At 29.6% G+C, this 13,770-nt stretch overlaps 2 protein-coding genes across 9 annotated transcripts; one reads left to right on the top strand and one right to left on the bottom strand.

Annotated features, from left to right (window-relative positions):
- The first annotated feature begins 211 nt into the window (after window positions 1-211).
- On the top strand, window positions 212-13,692 carry LOC141454564 (cilia- and flagella-associated protein 69-like). 8 transcript variants are annotated; one of them, XM_074128944.1, is made up of 18 exons: window positions 212-362; window positions 1,767-1,863; window positions 2,457-2,607; window positions 2,684-2,857; window positions 3,543-3,731; window positions 4,565-4,807; window positions 5,545-5,731; window positions 6,462-6,595; window positions 6,954-7,105; window positions 8,429-8,610; window positions 8,904-9,052; window positions 9,146-9,344; window positions 9,450-9,561; window positions 10,341-10,536; window positions 10,655-10,860; window positions 11,903-12,106; window positions 12,185-12,418; window positions 13,304-13,684. In XM_074128944.1, exons 3-18 carry the CDS (start codon window positions 2,508-2,510, stop codon window positions 13,403-13,405), a joined length of 2,763 nt encoding a protein of 920 aa, XP_073985045.1. In that variant the 5' UTR covers window positions 212-362; window positions 1,767-1,863; window positions 2,457-2,507; the 3' UTR covers window positions 13,406-13,684. The 8 variants fall into 8 exon arrangements, with proteins under 8 accessions (XP_073985045.1, XP_073985043.1, XP_073985047.1 ...); XM_074128942.1 differs by lacking the exon at window positions 1,767-1,863 and having other exon boundaries at window positions 13,304-13,683; XM_074128945.1 differs by lacking the exons at window positions 212-362; window positions 1,767-1,863 and adding an exon at window positions 1,905-2,361.
- On the bottom strand, window positions 262-1,632 carry Pop5 (POP5 ribonuclease P/MRP subunit). The gene is made up of 4 exons (XM_074129021.1): window positions 1,406-1,632; window positions 1,002-1,147; window positions 682-851; window positions 262-595 (listed from the first exon to the last, which is right to left on the bottom strand). The coding sequence occupies exons 1-4, from the start codon at window positions 1,423-1,425 to the stop codon at window positions 473-475; spliced, it is 459 nt and encodes a 152-aa protein (XP_073985122.1). The 5' UTR covers window positions 1,426-1,632; the 3' UTR covers window positions 262-472.
- Window positions 13,693-13,770: the final 78 nt, after the last annotated feature.

Raw genomic sequence — 13,770 nt, 5'->3', positions numbered from 1 at the left:
CTCTTTTTTTAGTAAAGACGCAATAAAATAAATGTTTCTTGTGTTCAGATATTTATTTATTTTTAACTATTCCCGCACATTGTTCACAAAATTTGCATAAATCAATTAGGCTAGAGTACAGAAAATAAATAATTTAAATATCGTACCACAGATTCGCAAATCATGGAAATATCTGATTAGTATTATGTTTAATTCTTAAATGATTAAACCTTCCGTAATATTTCAATTATTAAATTATGTGATAAGATAAATATTAAATCATATGATTTGATGTGATTTATTACAACAAAAACTGGTTAATACAGAAAGAAGAATAAAGTTATTGCTTAAGATGTAACGTTAACTTCCTAAAAAAACTGATTGTAAGTAAATTCCAAATGTCCCTTTTTTTTGGTAACTTTCATCACTACAATTACACTTCCTGTAAACTTGACTATATATTTCTTTTCTTTTTTTAAAAAATTAATTCATTTTATTTATCTCTCTGTTTCTTTGTGAGAAATCCTCCAAGGTTTAAAAATTCTTCTTCAAAAAACAGTCTTTCTTCCTCCTTTATACTTGGTAACAATTTAAGTAATGATTCTTTCTGATGTTTCTGTAAAAGATTCGTTACAAATTAATTAACATATTGATTTTAAAAAAGAAGTAAGTAATTTGTAAAAAATATAATAATAATTTCACCAAAATCATTTTATAACACTGATGTAATGTTCCTCCAACATATAATGTATTAATTTTTGCTTGAACATTGCCTAGACTTGTTATAGCAGGAAATGAACTTGTAACTATCTTATGCGGACCATGCCTTACTCTTATAATAGCTATATGTGTGATTTCGTTGCAATAACTGACTAAAATTGAAAAACTTACTTTACTTTCCATTATAAAAAATAAATAATAAAACAGCAAATTTACAACTGGAAGTAGTAAATAAAATCATTAGGAATACCGTAATCAATTTGAATCTTGTTCACAATTATTACGAATAATCAAAAAGTTACCTGAAAATCCATGCCTAACCGCAGCTAATCCGAATTCGCCATGCAGGCGACTTACAACGCCTAATATCTGTCGACTTAATTCTTTTCCTGATAATTTTTTAAAATCTTTACTTGACTTTTCTGGTTTAACTTCCACTGCAACGTATCTGACATTAAACAAAAAATTAAACGTAAAGAGTGGAAACATTGAAGTTGAGCCTTCAAATAAACATAAACTTATGGATTAAAGGCAAAATGTGTGGAGGCAAACAATAAACAATACATTTTCGTCAGTGAACGAGAATAATAAACTCTGAATGTAGATTTGAATGTGAAACAAAATAGTTATAACATTTAGTAAGAAAGCAATTAAATTTTTCCGAGAAAAGAATAAGCATTGATTACATTTAAAACAAAAGTGTTACCTATTTTTAAAGCGCACCATAATTATTGTTAATGTTTATTGCACACTTAAGTTACATATTCACCAGAAAAGATCGCCCTCACTACAAGAGAAATACATCAAGCAAATAACAAAGGAAATATTTGAACGTATTTCAACTAAGTTCCATTGCTGTTCGAGTGAAGTGTGAACAACTTTTCAAACAGCGTATAACAATTTTTTACCACCCAAACTTTGTAACCTTCATCAACCGAAATAACCTCGATTTCAAAATGTTTAATAAGAACTCAAAATAAAATTGTTTAAGGCGTCCATTTTAACAATTTTAAGTATAAGCGAAAAAAATTGAAGACATTTTACAAAAATAACTATTTTATTTTTAGAAAAAACAATGTGAAGCGGCATTGCAAATTTGAATCGAACATCAGCTCAATTATCGATTGAAGCTTTACACCCTAGGGCCTAGGGTGGTTTAAAAAGGCAAGCCTAGGCACTTTTTAAAAATTTTAACTATAGAAAAAACTTTTACAACAACGGCAAAAATGGATATGGCTTTCGCCAAAAGTTGTTCATTCAATTACTAAAGAGTTATTTCGTAGAAATATTTGCAGATATTGTAACTGTATGTCCTATTACAAAACATATGTAGTTTGCCCGTATGACGTGATTATTCCAGGGATTGAAATATATATCAGTCGTAAACCTCAATTTAGGTCCGGAGAGTTAAGCATTTTTTTCTCAGAAATGCGATACAGAACATCAGGATAAATACGGCCCGAAGTCTTAAGGATTTTGGATTGGAGGAGCGATTCATTAGAACCTTCAAACAAGATATATGGCGGGGAAAGGCGAAGGAGGCAGCCTTCAAGAAAAGGTAGCAAGGTTGTTGCTAAGTTACACATCCTCCTAAAACTTCACATAAATCACCGTCAGAGTTATTTATGAAAAGAAGGACTCCCAATAGTGTTACGATAGGATGTAATACCATTAAAGTTTTAATAGCACAGGATTATTAGGATAACCCATAATATTTTTGTATTTAAATTTGTGTAAATATTTATTTTCTATTTTAGGATTAGGGAACGAAATATTAGAAGTAGTACTGCTTTGAATTCGTATCCACAATGAGTTGGTCCTGTATGACAGATAAAGATGATTCAACACATACATCGATATATTCAGCCGCCAGTAGCACTGAGTGTTTTGATATCAGTGTATTTTATGGTCTGTAGTTATTTGAAGTATAAATTAATCTACAAATCGTAGGGGCAGTAAAAAATCATTCGTTTCTATCTTACAGATTCACATTGCCAATGCTGTCAACATGAAGACGATGAGGAAACTTTTCATACAAGTACTGAAGTAGTACTATCCAAAATATACAAACTTATTTTAGATGAGGATGGATGTTTACAAGTAGCAAGGCAGACCATTCTCTTCAATCATTATTTTGGGCTAACTAAAGGACAATTAATATCCTTGAAATTATTATTTTTTCATATTTTAATTTAAAGCAGAAGTTTTACTTAACAACAAAGTGAAAATGATGGAAAATCCCACTTTTATTTTATTTCCATCTATCTATCCAGTTCTCGTGGATGGAGGTGGATAGCTAACATACTTTACTTAACTTTTTATATTAACCGATTAAGTAAAACCGAAAGCAATACTGAATGATGAACCAGTAGCACCACTAATATATTAGAGCTTTGAGGCCGTACTTCTAACCGTTCGGATACCGTGGCGCCTAGATGTACTTTATATTATTTTGGCAGATAAATATCAAATAATTTGCTAAGGATAAACAAAAAGCTGGAACTAAGCAGAATCTTTAAGAATAGTTTGTACGAAACTTAAGGTTTTTATTTTACAACCACTTCTTGGTCGTGATTTGGATACATTAAAGTACTCACTTAACAAGGTTTATTCGAAGTATATCCAACTAACGTTTAATTAAAAATATATATTTTTTTTTTCTTAATGCCTTTTACAGTTCACTGCCTGGTGATGAAAGGTTTGCCTGTATCGAGAGAACACTATCCGAAGTCCGGCAGTGAACTGGAAAATAACTGGGTGCCAATGACCTTAGAAGTTGACGCTCCTTAAATAATAATGTTGATAAAATCGTTACATAAATGATCCTTAACAAAAATTTTAAAGAATTTGTGATGTTACTTATTTACCATTAATACTGGAATATCTATGTGAAAATTTAAACCATTGCCAACAGTATATAAACATTTTAATCTGTTTGTTTTATACATGTAGCAAAGGCCCTCTAATCATGAAAACATCAGATTTAATAAAAGATAGTACTGAAGACCTTTCAAATTATTTTAACAGTTTAGGTATGTAAGTTAATTCTTCCAAGTAAGTTGTGAGTCTGTCTCTCACATACATATTTTGTATGCCCTAAGGAAGCGTATTCTTGGCCTCTTTTTTTATACAATATACCCAGCGACATATCAATTCAACGAAATTCATTCACTTTGTTCATATGTGATCGATACAACAATCTTTCACTTATCCAACACTTCATGCTCAATACGAAATACGGCGTATTAAATTTATCCTTCATAAATGAAGTCAACTTGAGAATTTTACACTTCCGCAAAGCACTTGTCCTTCCATCAACATGACTCAATGACGCTTTTCTTGATACATTAATTTGCAAATGATTAACGTGGAACTCCTTCCTCAGTATTAAACATATTAAACTAAAAAGTGTAACAAAGGCCTAAAATTTAATACTTAGCAAACATACTTCAACTATTAGGAACTAATACTTCAACTAATTTTGTGATATACTCCTGATGGAAAATAAAAACTAATTTTTAACGCTACGCTGAAGCCGATGTGAACTAAGAACTAAAAATGTGGGATTCAACTACACGAACAAAAATGTAAGCAATATCAAATTCTCCGTCAAATTAAACAAACACTCATTAAGTTTCTGTCCTCTAAGCTGTAATTAACAAACTCGTCTCCAATACAATTCCTTTCAACACTCATAGAGAGCAGAGCCCTGCTGTTGCCATCTCCTTCAACACTAAGCAGTATGATATCTAACGTCTACAGAAATTCAATATTTTTTATGTACTTATTTTATTATACAGATTGTAAATATATATAAAATTATTTTTTTCAACTTTACAAATTATTCAAATGTTTTTTTTTGTAGGACATTGTTTAGTACTGCTGGATGGAAAAACGGATTTCCAATTTATTGTTATTAATTTAATAGAAACTATGTGTAATGCCGACGGAGTGGACAATTGTGTGCCATTTAGAATTCGTAAAAAAGCACTAGAAGAAAGTTCGATAACAGAGCTGTTATTAGATTTCCTATTAATTGCACCACATGAATTAGAAAGTAATATACTTTTTCTCATTCATCAAATCCTCATCTCATCAGTTCAATGTGGTAAGTAGAATATTTCTATTTTTGTCGGGTTGGGAATGAGAACGCAGACGGGTTGGCAAAGATATCCTTGCTTGGAGCAAATTAAAATTATGAATCAATAAAATTAATTGGAATATCAAGTTTAAGAAAAATTATTAGAGGCGTACTCGTTAATAACCTATTAAACTAAAAAAAAAAGCTTTTGTAAGAGGTACTTAAAAAAGTTAAGTTGACTTTGTAGAAAAACTTATTTCCGGGTCCCATCTTTGTCCCACCCGTAGCAAATATCAAATTCCAGCAGGACGATCTTCGTTTTTGGGTTACGATGAGCACTCTGACCAAAGCCAGACAGACAAATGGATGTACATGGATTCATTGGACATGTACAGACCAATTTTCACTTATTTATAAATTAATTTTTAAAACCACTTTTTCTTGCTCAGGAACGTCAAAAACCATTATTTCAGGCAAACAAAGAAACATCAGAAATCGGCGCAATACTTCTTTTTCTTAACAGTAAAACTGAAAATTTGCCTTATATTACATAAAATTACAAAAAATAAATAAATTTTTAAGTATCTACTACATAAATAGTTGACTGATAAACCATATAAAATTAGCAGCTTGTAATGAAATTTATTATTATTAGAATCTAATAGTAGAAAGAACCTGTGGCAGTTATGTGGAGGAGTTAGTTTTCTTATGCATGTTAGAATTAAAATAATAATGCTATGCAAAATGGTTTATTTCATTTTTAGCCAGAAACTTACTAAAAAATAGGGACTCTATACCACAGCTGATACTCTTCAATAATGAAATAAAAAACAAGCGATTGATTGAACAACAGAAGAAACAAATGATTATTAATATTTTATGGCTTCTACTAGAATGTGAGGATAAGAAAACATTTTCTTCTTTACCACCTTTGCCAGTCGTCGTTTTAAAGTAGGTTAAAACATAATTATTTCCTTTCTTAACACATATAATTAAAACATTTTGAAGAGCCTCCTAAATGTTATTGTTTCACATAAAACATAAACATTAAATAAAAATGTCCTTGCCATTTGAAATAGAAAAATCTGGTGAGAAGATTCATACGATTTTCTGCTAGTTCATGGAATTTTCTTTAAACATTAAAGATTTGGTGGACTTTAACTTAATACATAGTTAATACCTCTCTTAAATTCATTATGTTGATCATTTATGTTTGCAAAGTTAAAAGAAAATCATTGGAACCAGATTCGAGAAAATACTCCCTAAAAAGAAATTGAAAAATACACATTACAGTGGTATTTAAAATTTGCTGATCTTTTCCTATAGCTGATTGACAGATATTTCCTACACCAAATCTATAATTTGAACTTACTGTAATATTTCTGTTTTGTTAGTCTAACCATGCACAGAAATAGTTGTATTGACAAGCATAAAGAATAATTCGTAAAACCCTCTCTTTTGAGCTCAGAAACCTCAAAACATGTATTTCTGGATCAAACCTAAATTAGAAAATCTCAACACGATTAAAACTTATTTTTTTGCAAGAGATAAAAAAGGAAGTTAGAATTTACCTTTTTGAAAGCGAAAGTTGATTATATTTGTTATTGTTATCTCCAGCTTTTTTTAAGGTTCCATCCGTCCATTCAATAATTATTTCATTTTTTTTTCTTTTTTTTTTTAGGGCTTTACGTTCATGGCTGAGATGTGCAGTTTTAGGTGGCTCACCACTTTTAAGAAACGATATTTTGGGAGTAATTTGTAGAGTTCTTTATAATTATGATAATTTAGATATAACGCAATCCGGTCTTTTAACAGGTAATTAATAAAAAATTTGATAGTATTGGAAGTATCGTTTACAATTCAAGAAATTTTATGATCAACCTAATATATTATGTATACATATAATTTACAAAATAATCCTACTTTAATATTTGAGTACAGTTCTATCGCTTCTGTTTAAATTTTTTTTTCTTAAAGGTCCAATTAGGGTTCTTAGGCAAGATCTTTAATAATTACCGATCAATTATCCAATTAACAAGCAGGGTGATTCACTAATTAAATATATACATATTTTTAATGTTAACTTAAACTTGCATTAAAAGATTTATGTATAAAAGCGAGTAGTGATTCGTAATTTTTTAGCACTTCCTGATTTTAGGTTTATCATTTCCAGATTTATTTCTTCTTTCCTCATTGACTGATTGTAACATAAACGAAACATGGGCTTCTGGTGTTAAATTTAAAGGTGACAAAGAAGATGCACAATTCAAAAAACTGTTATTAATAACGCAAGCTTTATTGTTGAAAAATTCATGTGCGTACCTGGTAAGTTTGCTGGCAGGAATAAATGATAAGCTGGTGTTTAAGAACAATTCTCAACAGATGAGTGGAACTTAGGGGTTTAGAGGTGGTGGCGCTCTCTTCCTAGCATCTCCCAGAACAACCAAAAAGCATCTCTATTTGCATCCGTTTTCTCTTTTTTGCATTCTCACAAAGTGCCCCGAGACACCTCTGCCATCTATGTTTTGATAAGACCCAAAGAGCTACTAAGAAAAATTCCGAAACGACTAAACAGGCTTTGGATTCTAAGTATTCTCTTCTCTTCTTTCCCTTTAAATCTTCTTGTTCCCAACATTCAAGAGACCCTTGTCTTCATTAGTCCGTAACCAATGCTTCACTAGCATAAGTTCTCTTTAATGAAATCAATTTTTTTTTTTATTTTACTTTCTCGTATGCTGTAGGAAAGGAACTGCGACCATTTCGGATTTGCGATATTGAGTTTTAAACTTAAATATACGTTTTGAAAGCCATTGAGAACAAAAAGTTGTTAGAAAATGTTGTGTGTGCACAACGTTTTAACCCAAAAACTGAAAAAGAAGGAAGTTCATAATTTATACTTCATTCACACTCTTCCGTGGAGTTTACAGATAGTTATCTCAAAACACCCAACCCGAATATTTACTGGATGTTTCTTTTCCCCCATATCTTTGAGATATTCTCAAAAATGGGTCAAACAATTTGTTTCTAAACTTGTTACACTCATTACATGCAGGTAGATTAACAACTTTCAGTTGATGTAATTCTATTAAGGGCACATCAATCCATTTTTTGTAATTAATTTTGGTAAAGCAAATAATAACTAAAACTATTATTAAATATTTAAAAATGTTGGGAAGAGATAAGCTAAGTGGTTCATGTATTAGATTCCTACGCGGAGATTCCAGGTTCGAATCCAGCTGCAGGCCCTTAGATTTACTCTTCCGATCTTCTGCCCGATGATGTAAATCTGGAACGAAATAATACTGTTCAGAGGAAGGTAGTGCCCCGATAGTCCGGGCTTTAATGACCTTAGATTTAAAGAATAAAACAAATAATAATTACATTTTCTGAAATTAATATCAACAAGAAAAATATATGAAATTAACCAAAAGTGTATAAGAAAAGTTAAATAAAAGTGAACCAAAGAAGTTAAAAGAATCTTCCTGTAAAGAACATCAATTTTAATGTTCGCCATGATTTACCAGTAATGTAACGTCAAAATACACGGCATATCTTGAACCGTCAATGAAAACTTCAGCCTGTGCGAAGTAAAAATTCTAAATTAATCATAATGAAAATAAAAATGTTAAAAAAAATTATTGCTTTTAGGTTGCACTAGATTATAACAGTTTAGAAAATGTAGCCATACTTTTGGATCCTTTTAATAAGAATTTAAAAACAAAATGGTCTGATTCACTGAAATGGGATTTACTACTGTATGCTATCAATATAATACCATTTTTTGCCCCACACTTTCCTGATGTATATGTTAAATGCGGAATAACTGGAAGGTTTGACTCATGGACTTTTTTATTTTTATTTTTATTAGTGGTAGAAATTAACGTTTATATCAATGAAAAAATAAAATTTTAAATAATCTTTAAATTTTTCTTGAACTCAACGAGTAAAATTTCTTAAAATATGGTAAACTCATGGACAAAGAAACAGTACTTTTTTTTAGAGATTTTTTAGCAAAGTATCACGCAAGCTGTATGCCATTTAAGAAAAGTATTAAGGGTTACTTTAAAGTAAAGATTGATTTCAAGATGATAGATATCTAATTATTTTGTTTCCTTCTTTTCAGGCTTCTTTTTCTTATCGAATATTTTTCCACTAAGAAAATAAGAAGTGAATTGGTATGCTGCTGTGTGAAAACATTACATTTAGTATTGCTAAAACACATTGTACCGGTTGACCATTTTAGACAATTACACGCTTTTGAAGTATTAATTAGTGAGTAAATACGTATTTGGTTTTAGTTAACATTTAAATTTTTTGAATGGCATTGATCATAGATTAATTTATGTAATATACATTCTATTAAAGGTTTTGCAAAAACTATTCTTTATAAATCTATGTCAACATTATTCCAAGTAGCACTTTCTTATACGTTTTGCATTCTTAAAGAATTATGCGAAAGCTACAGTATTGATTGCAGATTATACGATGATCTGATTTATATATCATTAAATGCATTAAATAGGTTTCTTAAACCAGATGAATTGGATTACAAAACTGATGAATGGTATTTTGCTTATGATTATTAATTAATTTATGAGTATTTATCACTTATCGGAGAAGGTGAAAAAATCAATAACTAAAAAAAATCTTTTTCATTTTCTACTTTTAGTTTAATTATTGCAACTGGATCTTTCATTTGGTCCTGTGTTAACAGAAATACAGAAGTTAGAAAATTGTTAATACAAAAAGGAATGGTGTATCTTGTATTGGACATTATAGAGGTATTTTGTCAACATTCTAGATATTTTTCCTAGCTTTTATTATTATTATATAATTTTTAATCATGTTAAAAACTCAAAATTCAAAATTTGCACTATTACAATATCTTCTTTTAATATTAGATTAAGAGGGAGTAAAAAGTATACCAAAGCTTACCTCTCTTGGTAGATATAGTTTCTAAAACTGCACATTTTTCTACACGGCCCAAACACAATTTTTTCAAATTAAACAAAAAAATTAGTGTGCACACTGACACGACTTTCGCTGACTAAAATTGTCAAATTGTTGACTAACAGGAAATTTTCAAAATGCCCAAAACCCTGAAAAAATATTCAAATAAAAACTTTTGATATAAATATGAAGTGTAAAGAAAATTTAGAACATAGTTTCGAGAAAAACAAAAAGTCTCAGAAAAGGGAAAAAAGAAAAGTTGAGTAATATGGTATTTTCTGAAGTTTTGGAATTTTTAAGAACTGAGAATTTAATTAATACATTTAATCACTTTTATAATATAAAATACGCAGAATCGTACATTTTACTGAAATGGTCTTAGAGACTGTATAGCCTTTCCAAAGAATAACTGAAGAATACGAATCGTTCTAGAATAAGTTATCAAAAAACATTTATAGATCAACGAACTAGTGCATTTTTTTTTAAACAATCAGTTTAAAATGAGGTGAACCAAACGGGTATCATCATTTTATTCTTTATTTTTGATAGCAATTTATTTTTTAAGGCACTGCATACCTTTACAACTACCTAATTAATGTTCTGAACTTAGTCCTCAGCATATCCAATTCAGCTTTTATACACCGGAATGTTAGCTGATATTGCATTAGATGTATACAGCGTTATACCATTTGTTACTTGGCGAGGAAAAACAGAAGATATGAATATTTTTGCCCTTTTGTGTCATTTATGGAGGAATCAAGAGAAAAGTAATGGAGTAAAAAGGGCGGAAAACGGTTGTGCAGTAGGTTGGCATTGTTTTATTCAACTTGTTGTTCCGGGAATAATCAGTGAAATAATAAGTACAAGTTTACATATGTGTCTTAAGACGTCACTGTTTAAGTAATATCTTAATCATTTTTACAGATACTGAACAAATTTTACTAGGAAGTGATCAAAAGCGTGTAGAACCAGAAGTAAAAAGTTGCCCTCCATTATTAGATTTATATGGTTGTATACGTCCAAAAGTATATGCCATTGTTACACTACTATTGCGAACACATTATTCAGCTACACAAAGAGCTTGTGAATTATACGGGCTACGTTTGATGGACATTAATCTTAAAAATGAAGTATGTTTTTGGCTTTCACAAAATAATTAATAATAATTTCAATAATTGAATTTTACTTGTTTCTTTGATGTTTTTTCGAAATTATCTTGTAACAAAAAATAATATCTCTTGCCTGAACGATGTTCCGTTCTGAAATCTCAAATTACCATTAAAAAACAAACAAACGAATTCGTGTATTTTATTAAGTTTAGATAAAAATTACTACTTATTCAAGCTTCTTCCTTTAAATATTATATCAGCTTACAAACTTGGCCCCAGTAAACTCTGTAATTAAATTTCTTAAATTTTTTGGGACCTGCTGAGTTTCCGTTCTTTTTTCCTCAAGGTTTTCTCTTTCCTCCAAATGATTCAAAGTTTTAATTATTTACAACTTTCTATTGAATATGCAGATCACTTTCTCTTTTATAATATCCTTTTTATACCAATTCATTTTCACTCTCTAACCAATGTTTTACACTTTTTTCTTTTCATATTCTCAAGATTCTTGAGAACTGTTTGGCTTTCAACTCCACGAGATTGTCTGAGAGAGAGAAAACAGGTTTTCCATTTTTCTTCATGAATTCGAAGACAACCCATTCATTATTCTTTCCTAGAATGCTTTGAACAGAATAGGATCCTATTTTATCCCCTTTACGGCTTGACTTTAAAAACAGAAGGAAGTTCTTATTAGATATTTAATCCGAGCTTCAAAAGTGCATGAAATATATAAAGACATAAAGTTATAATCATGAAAACTTAATTGGTTCTTCAACTTTTTCTGTAAACATGTTGAAGCAATGTCCAATGAATGAATTTTTACTTACTTTTGTATTTTCGCTGCACATAAAAAAATATCATGTTGAAATATATTTTTTGAATCAATAATTATTAATACACTTAGAACTATTGTTAGGATTAAGAATGGAAAGACTATTTATTGTAAGGTGCAATTTGTATTTCTAACAAACTTATGGGTTTTTGATAGGAGTTGCAGCATATCGAAAGTTATTTTGTTTTTCCTTAATTACTTTTGATTTTTTAAATTTTGTTTTTTGTTTTTTAGATAACACTGAAACTTATTCAATATTATGAGCATATAAAAAAAGGAGAGATTTGGGAAAATATGTTAGGTTTCATTAAACAAAATAATGCAGATATATATCCCGTATTTTTAAATTATTTAGAAATGCTTGTAAGTAGACACTATTCCTGGGGTGTTGATGTATTACAAGAGCAATACTTTTTGATAAAAGATGATGTGCTCAAGGTTAGTGGCGCAATATTTTTAAAATATTCACATTCTTCTAATGAGCCAAAATTCATTTTGTTTTCGGGTGTGTTGTAGGCGAAAAATGAAGAAAAAGATTTATATGAGAAACTAAAAAAATGTTTAGCTGAAAGAGAAAGCAAAGCTTTTGGTGAAGTCCATTACTACCTCAGCACAAGTGATGGAGGTGCACTAAATTGGCTTAAAGAAAATTATCTTACATTATTGGAAAAACAAAGAACAAAGCATGACTATAATTTAGATGAAGTAAACTTACATTTGACACATAATTTAAATGTTTATATGCAATTGGTATGTGATAATTGTTCTTTAATAGATTTTAAGATTGAGTATATAATTAAAGATGTCAATTTTGATGGTATGTCTGAGGAATGAATTGGCCATAACTGACAAAAACTTGTTCTGATTCGATCCAAAACATTGCGTAATTATCCAGATAAAAACTTCATAACTTTATTTTGGTTTCTATGTAGGCTATGACAGAGAGTTTTTAAACGTTTTTCATTGGTGCTCTTTAGAAGAGTATCCTGAAACTCGGTGATCTGTTCATCATAAAAAGGAACTATCAAATAAAGACTATAATTAAAATATTTTAATTAAAAAAAACAAAAAACTATTAGCTCACCCCAACCTTAAAGATGTTCCCGATAAAGGACTCGTACTGAAATCTTGAGGAAAAGTTATTTTTGTGAAATCTACAATGGAAAGTAATTAAAAATTAATAAGACCTTTTTCCTTTGGCCCTTTTAGAGAAAGAAGTACCTTTTCCTCGTAATTTAAAGACAAAAGACAAAGTTAACATACAACATTTTTTAGTTTTGAAATCACTCTTACAACTTTTCCTCACTACTATCCTTAAGATTTTAACTCACATTTTTTTTTCAAACTCTAAACATATCGGCCATTATTTGATTTTTCTAAAATTGATTAGTTGATAACCAACCGAACATTACTGTAGAATCTAACCCCACTGAGAAGCCTACCTCAACCTCAATGGCTATAAGTGAATGGGGTGATCAATGGTGGATTAGAGTTGTTCTCTCTCAGATACAAAAGGGCCCAAAAATTTAATTAAATTCCAGAACTGAAGCCAAGACCAATACCCATAAAACTGAAAAGTATTCTAATATGACTTTTTAAATTTTAATTTACCAGAATTTTTTTTTAATTTAACAGGATAAAACTGGGAGACATTTTACGATCAATAACACAAATTTAGGTTTCTTAAAACAACTTGAGTCTAAGAAAGAAAACATCCTAAAAAGTGAAATTGATTGAATAAATAAAGAAAAAAAAACAAAACTGCAAACTGGATTTCTATAAATTTATTTTTTATAAATAAAATTTACCGATGTGATTTATTTTATTCCATGATTGGTTAAAATGATTTGTTTAAATAAATATCAATTCATATATCTTTAAATAATATTAATATTATAAACCTTAAACTTGACTTTGTATCCTTCATTAAGAAAAAAAAAAAAATAGGTTTTTTAAAACAATAAGTGGATGCTGGAGGAAGACAGCTCCATTAGCTGGAGCATAACAAAGGCTAGACCGGTCCAGGTCTTTCAAAATCCTAAAACCGTAGATAAAAAAAAAATACTTAGCTAATTCCTGCTTAAAAAAAAGTTGGCCTCTTT

This window comes from Rhodnius prolixus, unplaced genomic scaffold, assembly GCF_049639745.1.
Source record: "Rhodnius prolixus isolate KJV_2025 unplaced genomic scaffold, Rpr scaffold_9, whole genome shotgun sequence".
Classification (NCBI taxonomy): Eukaryota; Metazoa; Arthropoda; class Insecta; order Hemiptera; family Reduviidae; genus Rhodnius; species Rhodnius prolixus.
This window is presented reverse-complemented; position numbering and strand designations above follow the sequence as displayed.